The 22,129-nt window shown below is 40.1% G+C and overlaps 2 protein-coding genes across 3 annotated transcripts; one reads left to right on the top strand and one right to left on the bottom strand.

Moving 5' to 3' along the window:
- Positions 1–1,521: 1,521 nt before the first annotated feature.
- LOC117619526 (traB domain-containing protein) lies at positions 1,522–7,503 on the bottom strand. Of its 2 annotated transcripts, XM_034349505.1 has the most exons (8): positions 7,494–7,503; positions 3,231–3,649; positions 3,008–3,129; positions 2,776–2,864; positions 2,614–2,688; positions 2,421–2,528; positions 2,151–2,249; positions 1,522–1,962 (listed from the first exon to the last, which is right to left on the bottom strand). In XM_034349505.1, exons 2-8 carry the CDS (start codon positions 3,608–3,610, stop codon positions 1,681–1,683), a joined length of 1,155 nt encoding a protein of 384 aa, XP_034205396.1. In that variant the 5' UTR covers positions 3,611–3,649; positions 7,494–7,503; the 3' UTR covers positions 1,522–1,680. The 2 variants fall into 2 exon arrangements, with proteins under 2 accessions (XP_034205396.1, XP_034205397.1); XM_034349506.1 differs by lacking the exon at positions 7,494–7,503 and having other exon boundaries at positions 3,008–3,142; positions 3,231–3,353.
- LOC117619527 (ethylene-responsive transcription factor ERF027) lies at positions 4,655–5,778 on the top strand. The gene has a single exon (XM_034349507.1). It carries the CDS (start codon positions 4,720–4,722, stop codon positions 5,413–5,415), a length of 696 nt encoding a protein of 231 aa, XP_034205398.1. The 5' UTR covers positions 4,655–4,719; the 3' UTR covers positions 5,416–5,778.
- Positions 7,504–22,129: the final 14,626 nt, after the last annotated feature.

Here is a 22,129-nt window from a genome sequence, read left to right as displayed (position 1 = left end):
AAACGGGATGAATATCATTTTATTTGCAATTCAAATTTTAAAAAATTGTCTCGTGTTCGAGAGAGTATTTAATTCGTTTAGTTAATTTAAGATGCTTCATACGCTTATGCAGTTAGCATATATGTTTGTTAGTTTCAACTTCTACAACATTTGAATGCTCCAATTTATAGTCAGACAAGTTACTTGTCACATATTGAATTAATATGTGTATATGTTCTGTTACATTTCTAGTGGCTAGCCAATTTATATCAAGCTAGATAGCTTCTCCTTATAAGTTATTCTTTTTTTCTCATCTCTAGCTTGTGTTTAAGAATGTAGAGTGGCTAGGCTTTAGGGGTTAGTATTGAAGATTTACTAGTTGAAGTTTAATTGAAGAATTATTTCGATCACATAATGAAATGTAGAATGTCTTAAAACAACTGCTCAACAAACTAACAACTTAACCAGAAACTGTTTATTAAACTAACTATTAATGCCCTAACGAATAACGGTTTTTTAACCTAACGATTAACTGATCAAACGAATAACTGCTTGTTAACCTAACGATTAACGGACAATCATTTTTTTGATATGAATGTGCTAGCATCAGTCACCACGTGTTGATAGAAACCGAAACTGTTCAAGAACTACCAAATGCATTTTATTTTGGAAAAAGAATTCCTTCAAGTGTTACTCTGTTGATTGCTTGACAAAAAGGAAGGAAAATATAAGGGTTAGGTCTCTTTAGTTTCACTCAGAACTACTTCATGTAAGATCTCTAAAATGAAAACTAAAAAACTCTTATTGATCAAAAATGAAAAGTTGAAAATGAGGTCCGTTACAGCAGCATTCGTCGGGAGAAACGTGGACAAATTTAACTTGTTTTTTAGTAGTTTCCATATTTGAATATAAATGCTGGTAAATGTTGCTGGATTTTGTATTGTTGTACTTTACAGCCTCAGGTTTTTATTTTTTTTTTCAAATGGAGGGAAAGGGATTTTTATGTAAGTCAGACAAATCTTGGCTGGAACCTGAGAAACTCTGCCAATTGGTGGCCTAATAGGGCTGGCTTAAGTTACCATTAAAACTAAAGTTAATTTGTTCATATTATAATTACTGTCATCAATACAGAATCTTAGAACCAAAACCAGGATTAGGCGATTGGCTCCTCGTTTCTGAAACCACTAATTTCCTTGGTTGAGTTGAGTCCATTGTTTTACAAGCAATTAAGTCATGTAAATGACAATATTGCCTCTGTATTTAGCGTGGTGTTCATGCATCAAGCACACCCCCTGCCATGCATCTGCAATAGCTAGCGCACACAGGTGAAACATTTTCAGTGGCTGGTTTCCACTAAAGGAAGAAAATCAAAATCCAGAACTATTTATTACATTCCAAAAAATTTCACCTCCTTTAGATATGATTAGCTAAATTGTCGTGGATTTCGTTTAATGACATCCTTATCACTTAATTAATTACAAAAGGGCTGGCAATGGCATGTTTAATTTGAACATAATCCTGAGTTAGTTTACCATATAAATAAAGCTGGTTTGACATCCTTATCCAAGCAGTAAAAATCTTAACAACAAAGTAAAGTACCAGTTGTAATTCTTTTGAGGTGCCTCTGAGCAACTGAGCAAATTTGTATACAAAAAGAAAGATAGTATTTTCAGCCATTTGAGATTTCAAATCTACTCTACTCTATAACCCACCTTTTATCTGCTCATATAATGCCCACAGGAGGGTGCCAATGACAGTGTCTCTGACCAAGTCCTGGACCAATTTGACAACCCATTTGCCATTAGAACTAGCGTTGGTAGCTTGACTTGAAGGCCTCTGTCCTACAAGGTCCCTAAACCGCAGATCTCCCAGATCAGCTAGCAATGCATATATTACACCATTCATGTGTCCCTTTCCAATAACCCCCACCACTCTCTTACTCTTATTCACAGCTTTGCTCCTCTTTAGAGACCATGCAAGGTACTGAAAACACCAGCAAGCAACCACAATATCACTAGGTAGTTGGGGCCTTTATTTTTACTAGCTACTTTAGACACTCATCATGCACAGTTCCAAGTCACTCAAGAATCAAGATTATATATATAGACAGTAAACTAATTAATAAGGCTTAAAATCATATTATGGTTGAAATTACGATACGTATTACTTACAGTGTCTCGTTCATGTATCAGAGGCTGGAGGAGTGAAGGATATGAAGAACTTAGCTGCTCATAAAGCTGAAATGTGCCATCATCACTTGCACTTGATTCCTACAGCAAAAATGTAACAAGAAAGAAAATTTCAGGACACTGCAAATGTTCTGTTTGAATGAATCAATAAACTTATGATGATCTAGAAGTTATTGGATACTTTTACATTATTTAAGTTCCATTAATCCTGTTATAATTTCAGAGATGTCAAAAGGCATTAGCAAAGAAAACCTTGAGATTCTTCTGGGACATATCAGATGGTGAGGTTATCCCACGAACAACTGAGGCCACCAAGCTCAGTTTCTCTGTCCAATTCAGAGAATTCCAAGCCCTTTCAAGCTGCAAACACAAGTTAAACATTTTTCAACGAAATGAAGAAATGTACAGGTCAAATACAGTCCTCTGTTGCAGCAGAGCATAGTACAGTTATTTCAATCGGCCGGTCCCCCAGAACTATTTGAGCACCAACTTCTTCAGAGACCTTTCGAGCAGCACGGAACTGCAATTAATCAAATTAATATCACAATGACATTCATTTTCAGCAGTACATTACACATCTTTAATAAATTTAATTGCATTCAACTACCTCATCACCAAAAGGACGATTGGTTTCTGACGAGATCTTTGATGAGAAAACCGCCAAAAGTACTCGTAATGCCAGAGCAGTTTGACCCCCTGTCACGTAAAATTCAATGCAAAGTAACTTGATTTCATGTCAAATAGATTAATGTACAAGAAATAAGTTTTTTTATTTTTTATTTTTACGAAGAGTTATTTTACTGTACGGAGAGGAGAGGGGATAGAACTTGCTTTGTTACCTAAGTTTATGCTCCGACCAACGGCGCCAAAAAACCCAGTTCCAGTCAAAGAGAACATATTTGACCTTAATTGTTGGCCTGCCTCACCATCCATGGAGGCATTAGCATACATAATCCCAGCTCTGAAATTGGGCTCTGCAACAATTTAAGTTAAGATCATCCAAAAAAAACTGCTCCTCTTATAATTATGTGACGCTTTAACGTTAATTTCCAAGTAACTTGCCTGCTTCTGCAGAGCTCAACCACCACATTGTCTGGCTTCACTGCCCGGACTACGCGCTCAACCTCCAGAGCAGAGTCTTGAGAAATATGAGTGGTGCCAACTAACCAGATGGCCTCCGGTTCGACGAACTCGGTCCTCCAGGCCGGAACTGGACCAAACCGGCTCTTGTCGATGAAGAACAAAGTCCCATTTTCAGCCAAATCAAGCAACTCAGGGTGAGTTTTGGCTATTGTGGCTTTTGAGTGGTCTGAAATTTCTGACCTGAAATTGAAGTCTGGTGGTGGAGGTTTGATGGAAACCTTGAAGGGTTTTAGAGGCTTCGGAGTGAGGAAAACTGGGTTGGTTTGGAAAATTGGGAAGGTTGATCGAATGGTCTCCATGGATGATCTGAGACAACTGTGCGCTGTTTGCTCAGAGTTCTACAGTTTTAGATAAGGAAACTAAGATTTAACGGTCAGACTGAGAAACAGAGAAAATATGCTTTATTTATTTATTTTATTTATTATGTATAGAGTAAATGTGGGTCTTTTGTGCCCATAAAAAAAAGGGATGTGGGTCTTAATAGGTCTTTTTTCTTTCTTTCTATTCAAGGTAAAGTACTGTGGATAGTGACTTGGCTTGCTAGGGTAGAAAAAGTACCCTCTTTTTTTTTTCTTTTTTTTTTTTAAATTTATAAAAATGAAACATGACAACACTTTGTTTTCCAGTTTTTGGTTCACAAAAACTCAGGTTTGGATTGCGCATGACCTAAATTCAACCCGTGTTAAAAGGAAATCTTAAAAATCCCTAAAATTGTTGAAATTACTATTATTTTATTGAAAAGCATATGTGATCGTATTATAATAATAACGATATTACCAATCTGAAAAAGAAAAAGGATCCGAATCTCCATCGGGGAAAAAGAAGAAAAATAAAGAAAGAGATCCGCACAGTCAACACCAAACACGGAGATGGATGGAGAGGGTGGTGTTGTGCTGACTGCTGAGCGAGTGCTGAGCATGATGCAATTAAATTATAAATATCACCCCAACAAGCCCACAAACACAACACAAAAGCAAATCAATGAATTAATTATGAAAAGAAAGAGGGAGATGAAGAACAAGTTTGATACGTGAGTCTGACTGACCGGACCAGATCGGTACCACCAGCTAATCACTAGCTAACTTTACTCTTGATTAATACGTGTGCGCTCTGTGGCCTCACCTCACCTCACATCACCACCATCTCACTCGTTAATAAAAAGTACTAATTATTAACACTCTTTTGTCACACCACCATACCATTACCCATACATAGAAAAAGTCAGAAAAAATAAAACAAAAAAAGCAATTAGGTTATCTCCGCGATTGCCCCACGCTTTTAACAAAAACAAAACCACGTTTATATATGCATTCTTGACGGGACCATGGTCATGAATTCATAAATATATATATATATATATACACACACCATACATGCACAACTTGTATGTGTAGTTGATATATTATTTATGGCCGATCCGTATCGTAACGTGCCCAAAAGTGACCAACCAACTCCAACCTCCAATTCTTCCAACCCTGCCTTTATACTACTTCCTCCTCCTGCTCCTCCTGATCCTACTCCTCCAGCAGCACACGATCGAGACTGCTCATCTTCACCCAGACCCGGGCCCACGGGCGCCTCCTCATCGTCATCGCCCAGGGGCCACCCCGTGTACAGGGGAATCCGGTCCCGGAGCGGGAAATGGGTGTCCGAGATTCGGGAGCCGCGTAAGACGACGCGCATATGGCTTGGGACGTACGCCAAGCCGGAGATGGCGGCGGCTGCGTACGACGTGGCGGCGATCGCTCTGAAAGGACCTGATACGGCGCTGAACTTCCCCAACTCGATTCTTACGTATCCGATACCGGCTTCCTCTGCTGCGAGTGACATACGGGCTGCCGCGGCTAGGGCAGCTCAGTCGAGGGCGGAGATGAAATCTGCCGGCGAGAGCGGAGGGAGATCGGAGCCGGGTGGGGTAAAAAATGAGGAGGGTAGGGTTGGGCAGGAGGAGGAGGAGGAGGAGTTTATGGATGAGGAAGCGCTTTTGAATATGCCGAATTTGCTGGTGGACATGGCGGAGGGAATGCTGATGAGCCCCCCGAGAATCTCTTCCGAGGACTCGCCTGGGAATTCCGATGGAGGAGAAAATCTCTGGAGCTATTAATTGATTAGTTATCTTCGAATGCTTTTTGGATTATTATTCAGGAATCAATAAGCAAATTTGTTGGTGGATATCATCAGTGGTTTGAGCTTAATTCGGACGAAAATTAAGGGTATGATTCTCTTCTGTGTGTATGTATTTTTGTGGAATAATTTTTGTACAACGATATATGCATTTAGATGCTAGCTTCCTCTCTACTGCAGCTGATTTGTGTTCTCTTGGAATTAATGGTTAGCTGGTCCATTTTGTTACTATCCTTAATTTGCCCTATAAGAAGGAAGAAAATTTGCTGCTTGCTGTAACTAGTCTACATGTTGATGGATGGATGGTATAAAATCTTCCAAAATCTGCTCCTCAATTTTCTTATTTCCTTGTTTCTCTTTGTGATTAGTACCTCAACTCAACTTTTAGGGCATGCTGTGCTGATCATATATACTTTATCACCCGAACCAAAACAAATTTAACTATAATTCTTGGTCATGATTAATTGGACTTGTTGATCGAAACCTTTGAAAGAACAAAATTCACTGACTGACTGAAAGTCTGCAGAATTCATGTTAGTTATTATATGTTGCAGTCTGAGTTCCATAGATTCAGTTAAGTTATAGGCTACAGACACACCAGAGGCTGACAGCTAGCTATAGATATATCTAGGCAGTGGGGCGAATATAATAATTGGGTTTGGTTTTCAGATGAGAATTAGTAAATATGAAGGAGAAAGGAGATATGAGAAGCAGGCAATGGCAATTGATTAATCCCATGTGTAGGTATATAGCTAGTATACTCCTCGCCTTCCGTACGTACGTATATATATATATATATATATATAGAGAGAGAGAGAGAGAGAGAGAGAGAGAGAGAGAGAGAGAGAGAGATTAGTGGCTTAGGTCGAAGAAGAAGCAATTACATGTGTAAGGCAACGCTCTATGTGGCGGGGCGGCCCCTGTCAACTAACAATCAGTGCGGCCTTGTCCTTGTCTCGCATATCCATCCAAAACTGGAAAGATTTGTACAAAGATTCTTTCTCTTGGAATCAAACATCATATCTGGTATATATGTTGTATCAATTCTATACTCAAGAATGGGGGAAATATCGGTCTTAGTTTGGAATATAAGCAAGCAATCGATGAAATCAGTCTCAAAATTCAACATAGATGAGCTTAACAAATGTATTGGACTTTAGTTTCAGCTGGTTTATATCTTCTCCGCATATACATCATCTCTAGGGTTCCAGTCGACACTACTCCTAGGTTAGGTGCATAAATGAAGTTTCAATGCCAACAAATTAAGACAAAACATGCAATTTTGGAATTTTTGTTTTCATCAATGGGGATTAGAGCATTTGAGATTGGGATTTCAATAATAGCTTTTGCAAATAGTTTATAAGGTACAATTTTTCTTTCATAAACACATCCTATTATTATTATTATTATTATTATTGATTTATACTCTTCTTGGCCTGTAGTGAAACAAGCAAATGAACTTTTTACATTATTTTTTAAGACTAATTATATAAATGTATATATTCATCTTCTTTGTCACGGTTAATTCTAAGAGACTAAAAGTCACAAATGGTCTTTTTAGTTTACCGTAATTGTCACTTTAGGTATTATTTGGTTAATTTTACCCTTATGATTTACTTTCTTGATCAATTTTAGACAAATGTTCAATTTTCTTCAATTTTTATAATTTGGTGGTCATGTGGACGGATAACATATTACTTTGTATGCAATATTGGAAGAGCTAGATTAAGTGTTAGAATACAGCTTTGGGGAAAACTTAGAGATATGCAACCCAAGATTTTTAGGTTTACTTAGAGAGAAATTGGTGATATTCCAATTGAGTTGGAGAAATTGGACAAGAAAATATTACATATTGACCCTAAGATATTCAAATTGAGGAAATTCAATATTTAACCAAAGTTGATAAAGGGAGTAAAGAATGTGAGCAAAATTAAGAAAATTAAAACAGGAGTACTAAAAGTAATAATTACAATAAATATGTATAAATGCATGTCAATAAGCGTCACATGCCCGCAGGTAGCAAGAGCTATTTTGACATAAAATTCATGCACAAATTACCTCGAAATGTACCTCTAGCCCCTGTTGTCGATAGCGTAATTAATCAAAAAAAGATAAGAATGCGTGTGACAAAAAATGGCAAAAGTATTTCTCCTGGAATCTCTCTCTCTCTCTGATGATCTCTTTTAACTCTCTCTGTGACAAAAGAAAAGATGCTATCAATTTCTACTTACAGAAAACTTATTGCCGTTGCCCGTTGGTTTAAATGCATCCACAACGATGCTTGCATTTGCTTTTTAATAATGAAACTCTTCCTCTCCATCTGACTCGATCTGACTCTGTGTCCCTTCTGGTTGCTATTTAAACCAAAGCAGCATCTAGGGTTGAGCGCACGGTTTTAACCCTCTTGCCGAACTTGCCTTGGTATTTGAGAGAGAGAGAGAGAGAGAGAGAGAGAGTTTTTAAAATCCTTAATTTGATGCTAAATATGACATATCTTAATCGAATGATGAGAATCGGCAAGCAGTTAAGACACATGATTAAATTATTTGCAGCCTTAGTTATGCTAGCATTTCAGCTTTGCGTTCAAAACAACAGTGAAAAGGGATTGGCTTTCCCTATTTCTCGAAACAGCGAGAATGTAGATCAACTTGTTAAAAATTAGGGTATGAAAAAGTGGCGGTCCTCAAGACACACTCAGGATAGGTTGAAATTATTAGTACAAATAGAGGTATGAAAAAGTGGTGGTGCGAGCGACTAGATCTGCTTTAAAAAGTTGCGAATGCTGTCGGATCGTATAATGGAAATGGATTGATTCAATGCATCAGGAGGACGACTGTTCCTAAAGCGGCTACAAAAATTATATCAAAAACCAAACAACAGAAAGCTTGCGGGATTAGCTTTACCTTTTCTATAATAAGATATATATATATATATAAGGGTAAGGTAAAAACAAAATGTACCAGTATTAAAAGAATAATAATACCACATATATGAAGCTATTATTGGCATTTAAAAAAAAAGATTTGTTGTGTTTTCCCATTGTTAAAATATATACAAAGGATAAATTTCATTGTAAAGAGTGCATGATAACTTTTTTGAACGTGCGACGAACTAATATAATACAAAATGGCTACATTGACCATTTGACCTTTAACTTTATAGAGACAAAATCATCACCCCTTAGATTTCTAATTTGAGTAAAGAAGGAGGAGGAGCACACAAATGGATGTTGATTCGATATGGAGTCTCCCATGTCGGCTGGCTCTCGGAGGAAGAGAGCACTAGCTAGCTCTAGTGGTGTTGTTGGCCTTCCAATGGGTGCTTGGCTGATCCTGATCCCACCACCACTTAATTACATCTTGGGGATATGTAGTTCGTCATCCCTGTACAAGCTTTCTACGTAGGTTTGAAGAAGCTTGACCGCAAAACTAACAAATGTACAGACAGGTATATATAGGTTCTTTAATACCTTCACTAGTACGATTTAATATTTGCGCGACGAACAAAATTTCGTCGCGCAAAAAACATTGATGCGACGAAAGAAAAATTCCGTCGCACAAAGAACACAAAACTAGCGCGACAAACAGATTCGTCGCGCAAAAATCATTGATGCGACGAAAACAAAATTCCGTCGCACATAGAACACAAAACTAGCGCGACAAACAGATTCGTCGTGCAAACAATCTATGCGCGACTTAAATTAATTTCGTCGCGCACAACTAATGCATTGGCGCCAAAATCTTGCGCGACGACAACAATCGTCTCGCGTGAAAATATTGCGCGACAATTATAATCGTTCGTCGCGTAAAGATGGACAGAAAATTGGTCGGCGGGGAAAAAAACTTGCGCGACGAGAGACAGCTTAACGCGACGAAAAAATTTACCGTCGCGTAAGAAAACTAGGGTTACTTATTTTTGGCGCCAAAATGAAGGGTGGATAACTTTTTTTGCGCGACGGATTCAAATTTCGTCGCGAAATGTTTAATGCCGGTGCGATTTTGCGAGACGAAATTTTCCACCTTGCGCGACGAAATATATGATTTGCGCGACGAATTTTTGTGCGACGGAAAATGTGTGTCGTCGCGCAAAAAAGCAGATGTCGGCACGGAAATGCGCGACGGAAATGTTGTTTTGTGCGACGGAAAAGTGCCCTTTTGCGACGGCAATTTGCGCGACGAAATTTCTTCTTCTTCGTCGCGCAAAGTTCTTCTTCTTCATATTAGTATCTGCCATTGCAGAGGCAGAATGCAGAAATTGCATTCTGCCTCTCTCTCACTCCCCTTGCCGCTGCTCTGCTGTGAATTCAGTACGTTCGTTCATTGGGTATGTATTTTTGATAGTTAGTTTAAATGTATTAATGTAAATTCGTACTAACGCTATTAATTTTGTTCTCGTTAGGGGTATCTGTGATTAGTGATTAGTGATTAGAGAACGATTGAGAAGGTATGTTATTGTAAAAGTTTGTTTGTTATGTTTGTAATTTTTTTGTGAAGTTATATGTGTATAATGTTGTGAAATTGTGCGTGACGTAGCACAATGTATTGTGATGTACGAAGTTAATTGAAATTAACTTCGTACTTTTATTTTTATGTTTAGTAACACGTAGTTTCCCGTTCGAGATTAGTTGGATTTCGTGCATGGATGCGTAAGGCATGACTGCGGTCCAATTAATTCTTGAATTGTCCCATTATTTGGACAGTTTGGTAATGCATAGTGTTGTCACATAATCTTCGGCTACAGGATTAGGTTTCGATTGTGGAGATTTCGGTGTCATCTCGGTACGTTCTTCGGGTGGTACGTAGGTATTTATACCTATGCCCACTTCAAGAACTGTGTCGAGATGCTGCCGAAATTAATCCACGCCGAAATCTAATCTCATGTAGCCGTAGGTTACGTGACAGGACTATGCATTCCCGAATGGGATAGGGCCCTTACCGGAGGCATAAGGTGACATTATAACTTCGTATGAAGTTGTTGTGATTGTTGTGTCGTGATTGTGGTTTCAGGAATTATGAGCAGAAGGTGGATACAGAACCCGAATAGATGCGCAGACGAATACTTGGATGGAATCGAGGAATTTATTGAGTTTGCACGTAGACACAACCCGAGTGCAACTAGAATCCGTTGTCCTTGTAGGAGGTGTAACAACACGTTTTGGGAGACAATTGAAAATGTTGGATTTCATTTAGTAAGGAATGGAATGATTGAAACATATAGCATTTGGAATCTTCACGGCGAACAAGTAGACCATGCTTCGTCTTCAAATGCCCCAAGAGTGGACAATGTTGAACCTATTGTGGATCCTAATGATCAAGTCATGGGTATTATACAGGATGCTTTTCCATTCGCATCGACCAACATCAATCACGGAAGGGGAAGATGACGTGCCTACACCAATAGACAGTGCGGAGTTTGAACAGTATGAAAAACTGTTAAAAAATGCCAACCAAGAGTTATACCCGGGGTGCGAGAGCTTTTCCGTTCTCACTGCCATTGTGGAGCTAATGCACGGAAAAATAAAGTATCGTATGTCGAACTTGTGTTTCGATTACTTTTTTGGGGTTTTCAAGAGAATGCTTCCGACGGACAATTGTTTGCCGAAAGATCATAAACATGCACAGAAGGTGTTGCATGGTCTTGGATTGGGTTATGAAAAAATCCACGCTTGCAAAAACAATTGCATGTTATTCTACAAAGAGCATGAAACGTTGGATACATGCCCTATATGTAATGAGTCGAGGTTCAAAATGACATCCCAGAATAGAACAACTAAGATACCACAAAAAGTCATGCGTTATCTGCGCCTTAAACCTAGGTTGCAGCGATTGTATATGTCGACGCATACTGCCACAGACATGAGATGGCATAAGGAAAAACGGGTAGACGATGATGTGATGCGGCATCCTGCAGATGGGGAGGCATGGAAAGAGTTCGATCGAACGCTCCCCGAGTTTGCTGCTGATCCCCGAAATGTTAGATTGGGACTTGCCACTGACGGATTCAATCCGTATGGGGTTCTAAACCAACACCACAGCACTTGGCCGATTTTCGCATTCCCATATAATTTGCCGCCTTGGAAATGCATGAAAAAAGAATACATGATGATGACTGTTTTGATAACTGAGGATCCGGGCAGGTCAATTGATGTGTACTTAAGGCCGCTGGTTGATGAGCTGAAGGATTTATGGACAAACGGTGTTCGCACGTTCGATAAATCAACTGGGAGGATGTTCACTTTGAGAGCAGCAGTTATGTGGACTGTGAATGATTTTCCAGCATATGCAATGGTTTCTGGGTGGAGCACAAAGGGTTATATGGCATGTCCCGTATGCAAGGAAGATGTAACTTCTGGTTGGCACGCAGGAAAAGTTTGTTACCTTGGTCATCGGAGATGGTTGCCATGGGACCACGAATGGCGGGAAAAAGATAAAGAGTTTGACGGGAACACAGAGCGTCGCCTCAGACCTAGAGAATGGTCCGGTGATGAGATCTTGGAACAGCTGAACCGTTTGGATTTTGCTCCGTTCGGGAAAACAGTTAGTCGGACCAGACCTTCTACCCATTTGAACTGGACGCACAAGCCTATGTTTTTTGAGCTCCCATATTGGTCGAAACTGAAATTGAGGCACAATCTAGATGTCATGCATGTTGAGAAAAATGTATTCGACACATTGGTGGGCACGATTCTAGATATCGAGGGGAAGACGAAGGACACGATCAAAGCTCGGCTTGATTTGGAAAGAATGGGCATACGAAGGGGTTTATGGATGAATAGGGACAGTGATAAAGCTAGAAGGGATCTTGCATTCTTTTCTATGAAACCGAATGACAAAAAAGAGTTTCTAAAGTTTGTATCGTCTGTCAAATTTCCCGATGGGTATGCTTCTAATATCGCACGTTGCGTGAATGTCGATGGGGGTAAATTTACTGGACTTAAGAGCCATGACTGCCATGTGTTTATGCAACGCTTACTTCCTGTGGGTATTCGACACCTACTGCCGGAAGATGTGGTGAAGCCAATCATCTTGTTATCCAGATTTTTTTCCCAACTGACGGCAAAAACATTGCGCAAGGACAGACATGTTTCAGTTGCGCCATGACATTGTCCAAGTCCTATGCAAGTTTGAGATGATATTTCCTCCAGCTTTCTTCACAAGTATGATGCACGTGATGGTTCACTTGCCAGAAGAGGCATTGCTTGCTGGTCCTGTCAACTATCGCTGGATGTATCCAATAGAAAGGTATATAATCCTTTTCGTTTGTGTATGCATCATTATCACAGGCTTGCTAATTTGTATCATATCTTTTTATTTTGACAGGCTTCTCGGAGAGCTGAAAAAAAGTGTACGTAACAGGGCGAAGCCCGAAGGATCAATTGTAGAGGCTTGGGTTCAATATGAGTCGCTTACTTTCTGTGGAATGTATTTACAAGATGTGGAGACGGCTTTCAATCGTCCTCAGCGTAATAACGACGGAGGTATGAGAAAGGAAAAACTTTCTGTTTTTGCCCAAAGCGCACGGCCCTTTGGAGATCCTGGACGAGGGGAGTCGTTTTCTAGAAATGACATGGAAGTAGCGCATTGGTTCGTACTGAACAATTGTGATGAGATAATGGCATACTTAGATGAGCATGAAGAGATGATGAAGCGAGAACATCCATCACATTTAGTTGCCCCGAAACAACGTGAATTATTTCCACAATGGTTTTTGGAATCTGTAAGTTATAAGTGTTTTGTATTTGACAAATATAAATTGTAGTATTTAATTTTATCAGACTAACATGTGAATGGTTTTCTATTATATTAGGTGAATAAGTTGAAATCATCGAATTCCCCCATGTACAGTGATGAGTTATATAACTTGGCCTTCGGCCCTATTCGCGCTGAATTGTTTTTCGGTTGTTATATTAACGGTGTTAAATTTTTGGGGGCTGCACGAGATGACAAGTTGTGTACGCAAAACAGCGGTGTCCATGTCCCAGGTGGAGGCGAAAGTACAAACATTGATTTCTATGGCAAACTCACAAATGTCGTGCAATTGCTTTACAAAGATCGATACCAAGTCATCATGTTTAAGTGTCGATGGTTCGATACCAACCCAAATAGGGCGGGCAGTGTTAAAATCGACCATGGAGTACTATCTGTGAACATTAACAGAACTTGGTATGATGACGACCCTTACATTTTGGCGAACATGGCAACACAAATTGTGTATCTAGATGACCCTAAAGCCGGGAGCAGTTGGAAAGTTGTTCAGAAGATGGATCATAGGAACGTGTATGCTATACCAGAACTAGACCTAACTGACAACGACGTCGACAATGTGGCTGACCAACGTTTAGAATCATCAATGGAAATTGATGCGGAAACACTTCGAGATACACATGTTATACAAGAACCGTTTCAAATCCAAGGAGTGTCTTCAATTGAAATACCGATTCAGTCAATTACAATTGACCTCGGGGATCTTCCAAGATTCGATGTTGCAGTGGGCATGAGCAGCGAAGATGATGTAGTTATAGTAGACGAGGAGGAGGAGGATTGGGAGACCGAAAGTGATGATAGCGACGATAACGAAAGTTATTATAGTTCAGATGATGAATAATTACATTTGTTCTAATTTTATTATGTTAGTGTACAGGCTTTGTGTAATACAAATGTTTGAATATATATAGTACAAATATCCAAACCTTATATATGTGCACAACTCAAACTTTATTCAAATAAATTTAGTTATAACACATTTGTAAATCAATATATCCAAACCCTTTTAATAATCATTTTTAATTTTTGTTTTTGACAAAACACATTTATAAAATGAAAATGATACAAAATTTGTTATAAAACATTGATTGATCAATAAATATATCCAATCATTTTTATACAAAGTATGAAAACTATTGACAATAAACATTTTTCAAAACTGAAAACCCTTGCGCGACGAAGTGGACATCGTTTGCGCGACGAAGGAAAACTCGTCGTGCAAAGTTTGCGCGACTCAAAATACACTAGTCGCGTGAAGTTAATTAATTGCGCGACAAAGAGTCCCCCGTCACGCGCTAAAGTTTGCGCGACGATAAACATATGTTCGTCGCGCAATATATATTATTTTATAATATATATTATATATACACATATATATTTGAAATTGACGATCGAGTTAGAGTATTGTTTCATATAGGGTCCTGGAGTGTGGGTGTAAAAATTCATCAAAATCGGAGTTAAAATAACCGTTAAATCATGAGTTATCATTTATAACCGTTCAAAAGTTTTGTCCCGTTACTTGATCTCTGAATGTTTTTTTTTTTTCGATTTTTGGGGTCTAAGATCTCGAAGTACAAATAAACGAGTTTGACGGCTGGATTGCTGAAACAACTTTCGTAGAATGCGTTTGGCATAGCAACCATATATTCACAAACAATAACTAGTTTACTTATACATTCGTTAAACATAACATAACATGATGTCATATCACCCTAGTGTAAACATCTGAAATTGAAGATCAAATTGACCAATTGTATTCATATAGGGTAAAGAAAAGTAGCTGCAAAAAATTACACAAATCAGAGCTAAAATAACCGTTAAATCTTGACTTTTCATTTACAACCGTCGACAAGTTTCGTCCTGTTACTCTATCTCTGAATGTTTGTTTTTTTCGATTTTTGGCATATACGATCTCGAAGTGTAAAAAAACAATTTTGCCGGTTGGATCATGAAAACTAGTTTCGGGTTTAGGGTTTCTGCGGTTTAGGGTTTAGGGTTTAGGGTTTAGGGTTTAGGGTTTAGGGTTTACGGTTCATGGTTTGCGCGACGAATAAACGTGTTTGGTCGCACAAGGCAGCGCGACAAAGTGTATACTTCGTCGCGCAATATAGCAAGAACTTTCACATTTCAGTCTCTCCCTCCTCGGATACTTAGCGAAATTTTTTTTTGGAAGGTTTTGCGCGACGGAAAGAGTGGAATCGTCGCGTCATACCAGCCAGAACTGTCACATTCCACTCTCTCCCTCCTTGGACACTTAGCGAAAGTTTTTTTTCGAGGTTTTGCGCGACGCGGTACGTATACGTCGCGCAAGAGTTCAATCTCGCCCCCAAACCCTAAACCCAAATTTTTTGGCGGACTGCCAACATTGCGCGACAAAAAAATATATTGCGTCGCGCAAGAATTCCAAATTTTTTTGTGATTGCGCGACGAATAGAATTCTTGCATCGCGCAAGAGTTCAATCTCGCCCGCCAAACCCAAATCCCAAATTTTTTGGCGGACTGCCAACATTGCGCGACGAAATTTAACTCATGCGTCGCGCAAGAATTCAATCTCGCCCGCTAAACCCTAAACCCCAAATTTTTAGGCGGAATGCCAACATTGCGCGACGAAGTTAATCATTTCTGCGTCGCGCAAAAACTATATTTTAACATTGCGCGACGGAAGATATATTTTTTTCGTCGTGCATGGGTCATTTAAAATTTCTTGCGCGACGAAATCTCTTGTTCGTCGCACAAAATCGAATAAAATTTCAGAAACCACGCGATGGCCTCCTTCTTCCCCAGTTTCTGAAAATCCTCAGCTCCGCCGTCTCTCTCCCCGCCGCCGCCGCTGCCTCCTACCCCGGTGGAATTGGACCGCGCCGGCGACGAAGGTGGTACCCCCGAGCTCCCCCGCCGTCACCGTCGAGCCAGCCGCCGCGTTTTCTTTGGTTTTGGCCGAATCTCCTCCGCCGTGATTCTCCCTCCTCCGGCGACCAATTCCGCCACCTCAGGTATGGTTTCTGTCCTATTTTTCATGCTTTAGCTGATTGTTGGGTAGGATTTGTGAATTTGTTGCACTAGGCCGCTTAATTTGAAACCCTAAGTTTTGGCCGGATTTTGATTTTCAATTCCGGCCACTTCCGGCCATTTTTCGGGGTATGCCCGAGAACAAAAGTGGCTCCAATTGATGTTTTGAACCTAGGGTAGGAACCTTGGCCCTTAGTTTTAAGAATTTTCCGGCGATTGGTATCGCTTTGGACACCTGCGTGGGGAGGCGCGTGGCTGACTGTAGCCACCTGAATTAGGTCCTAGTGCAATCCTGTAGTTGTCACGAGCGCATAGGTGTTTTCGGATTGGAATTTGGTTACCGTTTGCGTCTCGAATGGATTTTGCCGATTGTGCGATTTCCGGGGTTGTTATGTTCGGACCGTTGGATCAAACTCAAACTCACGTATGGTGTACCTTGTATTTCTTGGATCGTCTACGATTCGACGGATCGTGGATCGGAGTCCCGGATACTCCGAACTCGCAACCCCTAGGTCAATAATGTGAATAAAATTGTATGTGTTTTCATATATTTGTATATTTTATTAATTTGTATGTGTATTAATGAAATTGTGCAGATGTCAGACCTGATTACATGTCGTAGGGCGGTGACGACCACGCAGGGTTCGGAGCCCCCGACTCAGCTGACAGCTGCTGCCACTGCGCCAGCATTGATGGACCACTTGGCAGTTGGACCTGCGGGGCCCCAGGCGCCTGCCTCATCAGCGTCATCAGTGGCGCAGCCTGTTAGCGCCAGGCGGCGTCATCGGCCCGCCAGCACCACCGACGCCACATCCACTGATACGTCGGGGTCACAGCCAGGTATAGTTTTCCTTTTTCTCCATTTAATTTTATTGTTATTTCTTGTTTTTGTGTGTGTGTGTATTTGATTGTTCAATTTGTTATTTATTTAACATTCATGTCATCCTTCTTTGCAGCCAAGAAGAACACCCGAGGGCCGTGTCGGCAGTTGAAGACGGCTAAGGTCACCCGGGTGACCAACAGTCGTATTAACATCGGATACGACGAGCGACATCGGGCTGCACCGACGGCGGAGTTGCATAGCTCCTTGGCCCACGACATTGGTCATGTCATTCGGAGCTATTGCTCGATGCAATGGAAGTCTTGGAAGGTGATGCCTGACGAGACCAAGACTGAGGTTCGCGGCCAGTTGTCGGTATGTAGGCCTTTTCATTCTTTTTCTTTCAAACGTTAAATTTATATTATTTAAATGTATGTAATTAATTTATTGCAGACAAACTACAACTTGGAGGACCTTGATGAAGAGTCGTTGGCGTACGTCAACAGACTCTTCTCTGAGAGGTACAAGCAATGGAAGAGCGACTTGCACCACCATTTTGAGGCGTTCGATGATCCGCAAGTCGCCCTTCAAGAGGGGTGCCCGAAAGAGCTTGAGGGGCGGGAGGATAGTTGGGAGTGGCTCTGCGCTCATTTTCAGGCGCTCGCTTTTGTGGTAATTTTTTATATTTATTTTTATTTTCTTACTAATGTTTATTTACTTTTTTATATTTAATTTAAATTTCAACTAATACATTTTATTTTTTGTATAACAGAATAAAGCCAAAGTCAATAAGGGCAATAGGAAGAAGAAGACTCTTCTCCATCATTCGGGTTCCCGGCCCTTCTCCTATAGGATGGATGCCCGGCGTCAGGTAATAATAAAATAATTTTTTTTAATTTTTAATTTTTAATTATTCTTAATTTATTTTTTCGTTCTAATATTTTTCTTCTTTTGTTCAATTTAGGGAGGGTCCAAATTCCCAGAGATCGTCGTATTTGGCGACGTTTATGTTCGACCTGGAAATGAATTGGCCGAGTCCCTTCATGTAAGTGTTATTTATTTTTAATTCTTATGTTACGCATTCAACTTTAAAGGTTATTATATGAATGTTTGAATTTATATTTTATGTTATGCTAAACAGACGATGATGGTGGAGAGGAGCCAGTTGGTTCTTCAGGAGTCCGCCTCCCAACTTCCTCCCGATACTCCGATCAAGTCTGTGGATCCTCCACAGGATGCTGGGTTTCAGATCTTGACGGAGACATTGGATCAGACTCTAGGGAGGAGACCGGGGACATATTGTCGAGGGATGGGGAATGCCAAGCGGAGGGAACCCAGACCCCGTTCATCAGCGCAGTCAAACAGTCAGGTCACTGCTTTGACAGCAGAGGTGGCCACTCTTCAGAGCCAGATGTCGGTCATTCTACAGTCCCTCGTACAATCCGGCATTCCAGTCCCAAATTTTAATGTGCCGACCTCCCAGCCCGTCCATCCCGAGCATCCCCACCAGATGCCGGCCCGTGTAGATCCCCAGACCTCTGAACCGCATGTGCCAGACGATAATGTAGATTTTGGAACATTATTCAATTAGTTTTTTATTTTCGTAATTATTTTTTAAATCTTTCTCTTGTAGCATACATTTATTTTATATAATAAATTTGTTATTTACATAAATTTTTTTATGATTAAAATTTCAATTTATTACCCAAAAAAAAAAATCAAATTTATTTTTTTATAAAATAAAACAAAAGTAATATTATTATTATTATATATTAATTTATACATATTAATTTTGCGCGACGAACAATTTGTCGTCGCGCAAATTCATATATTCCGAAAAAATAATGTTTTATTTTTTTATATAAATATAATTATTTGCGCGACGAAAGCTTCGTCGTCGCGCAAAATTATTAGGAACGTAGCGCGCGACGCAGTACACTGTCGCACAAAATTTTACGCGCAAAGATCTTGTCGTCGCGCAGAAGTTTTGGGCACGTATCGCGCGACGTAGTCTAGCGTTGAGCAAAATTTTACGCGCCAACATCTTGTCATCGCGCAATATTTTTACGAATTGCGCGACGATGATCTCTTGGTGCCGCAAATGTCTACGAGACGTCTTGCGCGACGAAAACTATTCGCCGTGCATTGTTGTGGCGACGAACAACATTTCGTCGCGCGTAATTTTGTGCGACGAACAATTTTGTCGTCTCTGAACCTTTTGTGTAACGAAGGGTGAGCGTCGCACATAATTGCGCGACGCATGTATAAAATCTGTCGCGCAAAGTCTTTCTTCACGACCTTTGCGCGACAGATTGCGCGCGACGATTTTTTTGTCGCGCTTTTGTTTGTGCGACAATATGTTAGTTTGTGCGACGAAATTATCTTCGTCGCGCAAATACTAAAATGTAGTAGTGCTTGCCCTCCTGCAATTTAACATGGCATGTGATAAAGTGATGAGAATGGGGACTTTGAGTTATAAACTTGTAATTTCTTAATTTATTTACCATGTCATGTTTTGCTTGACAAACCGTGGGATATTTGCAAACTACTTTTACAACTACAATATACACATAACAAAGCTTTTTTTTTTTTTTGGTCGGAAGATGAAGCCTCACGCAAAACGGGGAGGGCACAGTAACAACAAATAGAACAACCTAGTGAGGAAGTTAGAGAAACTAACTAATCTACAATATCAGATAAACATGAACAAACAGACTGTCCCAAATAATGATATCATCATATAACAAACTTAAAAAAGACAAAGCAAGCTAGATTAAAAGGAGAAAAAGAACCCAGTAAGCAAAACAACATCAAACTCAAATGAAACACCAATCCATCACAAATCAGCCACCATAAGCCAACCACTATCATAGCAACCCCAAGGCAAGGGAAACAGTACCATGAGACTGGGAAGAGATGGTGCAAGCACCCGAGCTGTAGAGATGCCATAGCTCTACACAAATTCCACGATGTACGAGAGTTCTTGCTTTGCGAGATCGCTATAGTAACCAATAGATGAAACCAGATCGAGCGAGGAGAGAGGGGGTCTGAGTAATGGTCAGCCCAATAATCTCCATCTCCACCAGAGTCGTAAACACCTGTACACCTAGAGGAGGAAAGCAAGAACCGATCGGAGGGCAACCAAGGAACAACGGCAAGAGGATTAGAATGAGGGAGATCTGGAGAAGTAAACCAGAAAGAAGGCATAAAGCCCTAGAAACGAGCATTAAAGCTTGAGCACATCACCATCTCCTTACAAGGAGAGAGATTCGGACTCAGCAAAATGGGGGTACCCATATACATCGAGAGGAACCTCGAGAGAGAGAAGCAAACCAGTGATGGTAGGGAAGGTGGAGGGGACAAGGCCTCCTCCCCCAAAAGAGATGAAACAGCGCTAGGAGTTGGGCTAGTTCTTTCAGTATACAAGACCACCACAAAACAAAGCTACACCACCACAATAGGACGAGGCAAAAATTTTGTATCGAACTCATCACACATGTATATATATCATCATCGTGATCAATGTGAGTCGAACCTATGAAATCTTCCAACTAAAATTGAAGAAAATGTTATTAGACTAAAGGCTAGTTAATAAAATATCTCATATTAGGTAACTAGGGGTAAAATGGTCAACAGTGCATTTCAACTTAGCTAAAGCGTAGGACTCAGTAGGTAACTAATTTTATCCAAACCCGATGCTAATTCCTTGGTCAAGTTTCTAGTAATCTACAAAACCACCAAGCATGCATGAAACTTCCAATTCCAAGTCCAAGTGCAAGTTCAGCCAACCCTTTGACTATGTAGGTACGTAGGTCCTCTTTATCCATATGTAACTAGAAACTTGAAAGGCCCAATCATGTTTCATGTCGTTATCAAACAACAAGAAGAAGAAGCCATACTGTTCGTTGTCCCAAGAAGCCATTTCTTATAGACGAAGGAACAATTATATATTATTATTATTATTACTGTAATAATAATAATAGTTTACCAAGTCCAATTTGAAGGGAGAAGCCTAAATAATTGGGCTCGTCTCGTGGCACTTTCCAGAGACCCCAAGACATTGACACCTTCACTTTCCTCTCTCCTGCTTCCTGCTTCCGGAGCCACACTGACTCATTGAATTTGAAACCAAGCAGAACAAGATAAAGGAGGAGAGGGGCCCAAGGATAAGCTTATTCTTCATCCACATTTTAGTTTAAGAAAATCTGGGGGCGGCCCAGATGTTCATTGAATAATAGCCCACGTGGTCCACGCGTTTACGCGGGAAATCCACTGGATTTCTTTGTGTAATCATAAAATCCAGCGAAAAGCAAACTTCAGTTAACCTATTAACTGTCAACCGTGTTTTGGGAACTGTGTGACGTCATATCAAAAGGTAGGTTGCTTGTACTTCTGGCCACGTCACCACCGCCTTCCCCTTCCCCACTAGCTAGCAGCTTCCTGGGAACCAGCCTTCGCTCCTTGCTTGGATTGGACTTCACCCTCGCCGATCTTTAATTAGGGACAGATTCTTATTTTGGTCTATTTAATTATTTATTTCCCTTTATATATTATATAAGAAAGACAATATAATTTTATTTTAAAAAAGGAGGAGTTACAATTAACTAGAATAAATTCAAAGGCTCGTCAAATTCAAATACAACATGATCAAAATAAAACGAACTTATTTATGTTATTGGCGACCAAAAAATAAAAGGATTGAATTCTAAATCACAAAAATAGTGTAGGAAGCAAATATAATTAGAAATAATCGGCGAGTAATTTGTCTCCCCAAAGTCCTGCAGGTAGGAATAGAAACGGATGAAAGATAAAGAAAGAGGAGTGAGACCGACCCTTTGACTCTGACTGACAGCACAGCAGGAGCCCAAGATTCATTGATTCACTTATATTGAATATTATATATCAGTCAAAAGTTCAAAACCGAAAAGCCACACACTTGGCACACACAAATAAAACAAGCAAAAGAGAAGAAGCCCGCAACACAAGTTCGTTGGGGGGACAAAACCACAGCTGTTTGTTATACAGATACATACAGTAGTCCCTCTCAGTTTAAACCCAGCCTGGCTCCTTATCACCACCCAACTCCGCGTTCGCGTTTTTGA

This window comes from Prunus dulcis, chromosome 2 (assembly GCF_902201215.1).
Source record: "Prunus dulcis chromosome 2, ALMONDv2, whole genome shotgun sequence".
NCBI lineage: Eukaryota > Viridiplantae > Streptophyta > Magnoliopsida > Rosales > Rosaceae > Prunus > Prunus dulcis.
Note: the sequence above shows the minus strand (reverse complement) of the source record. Positions and strands in the feature narration are given on the sequence as shown.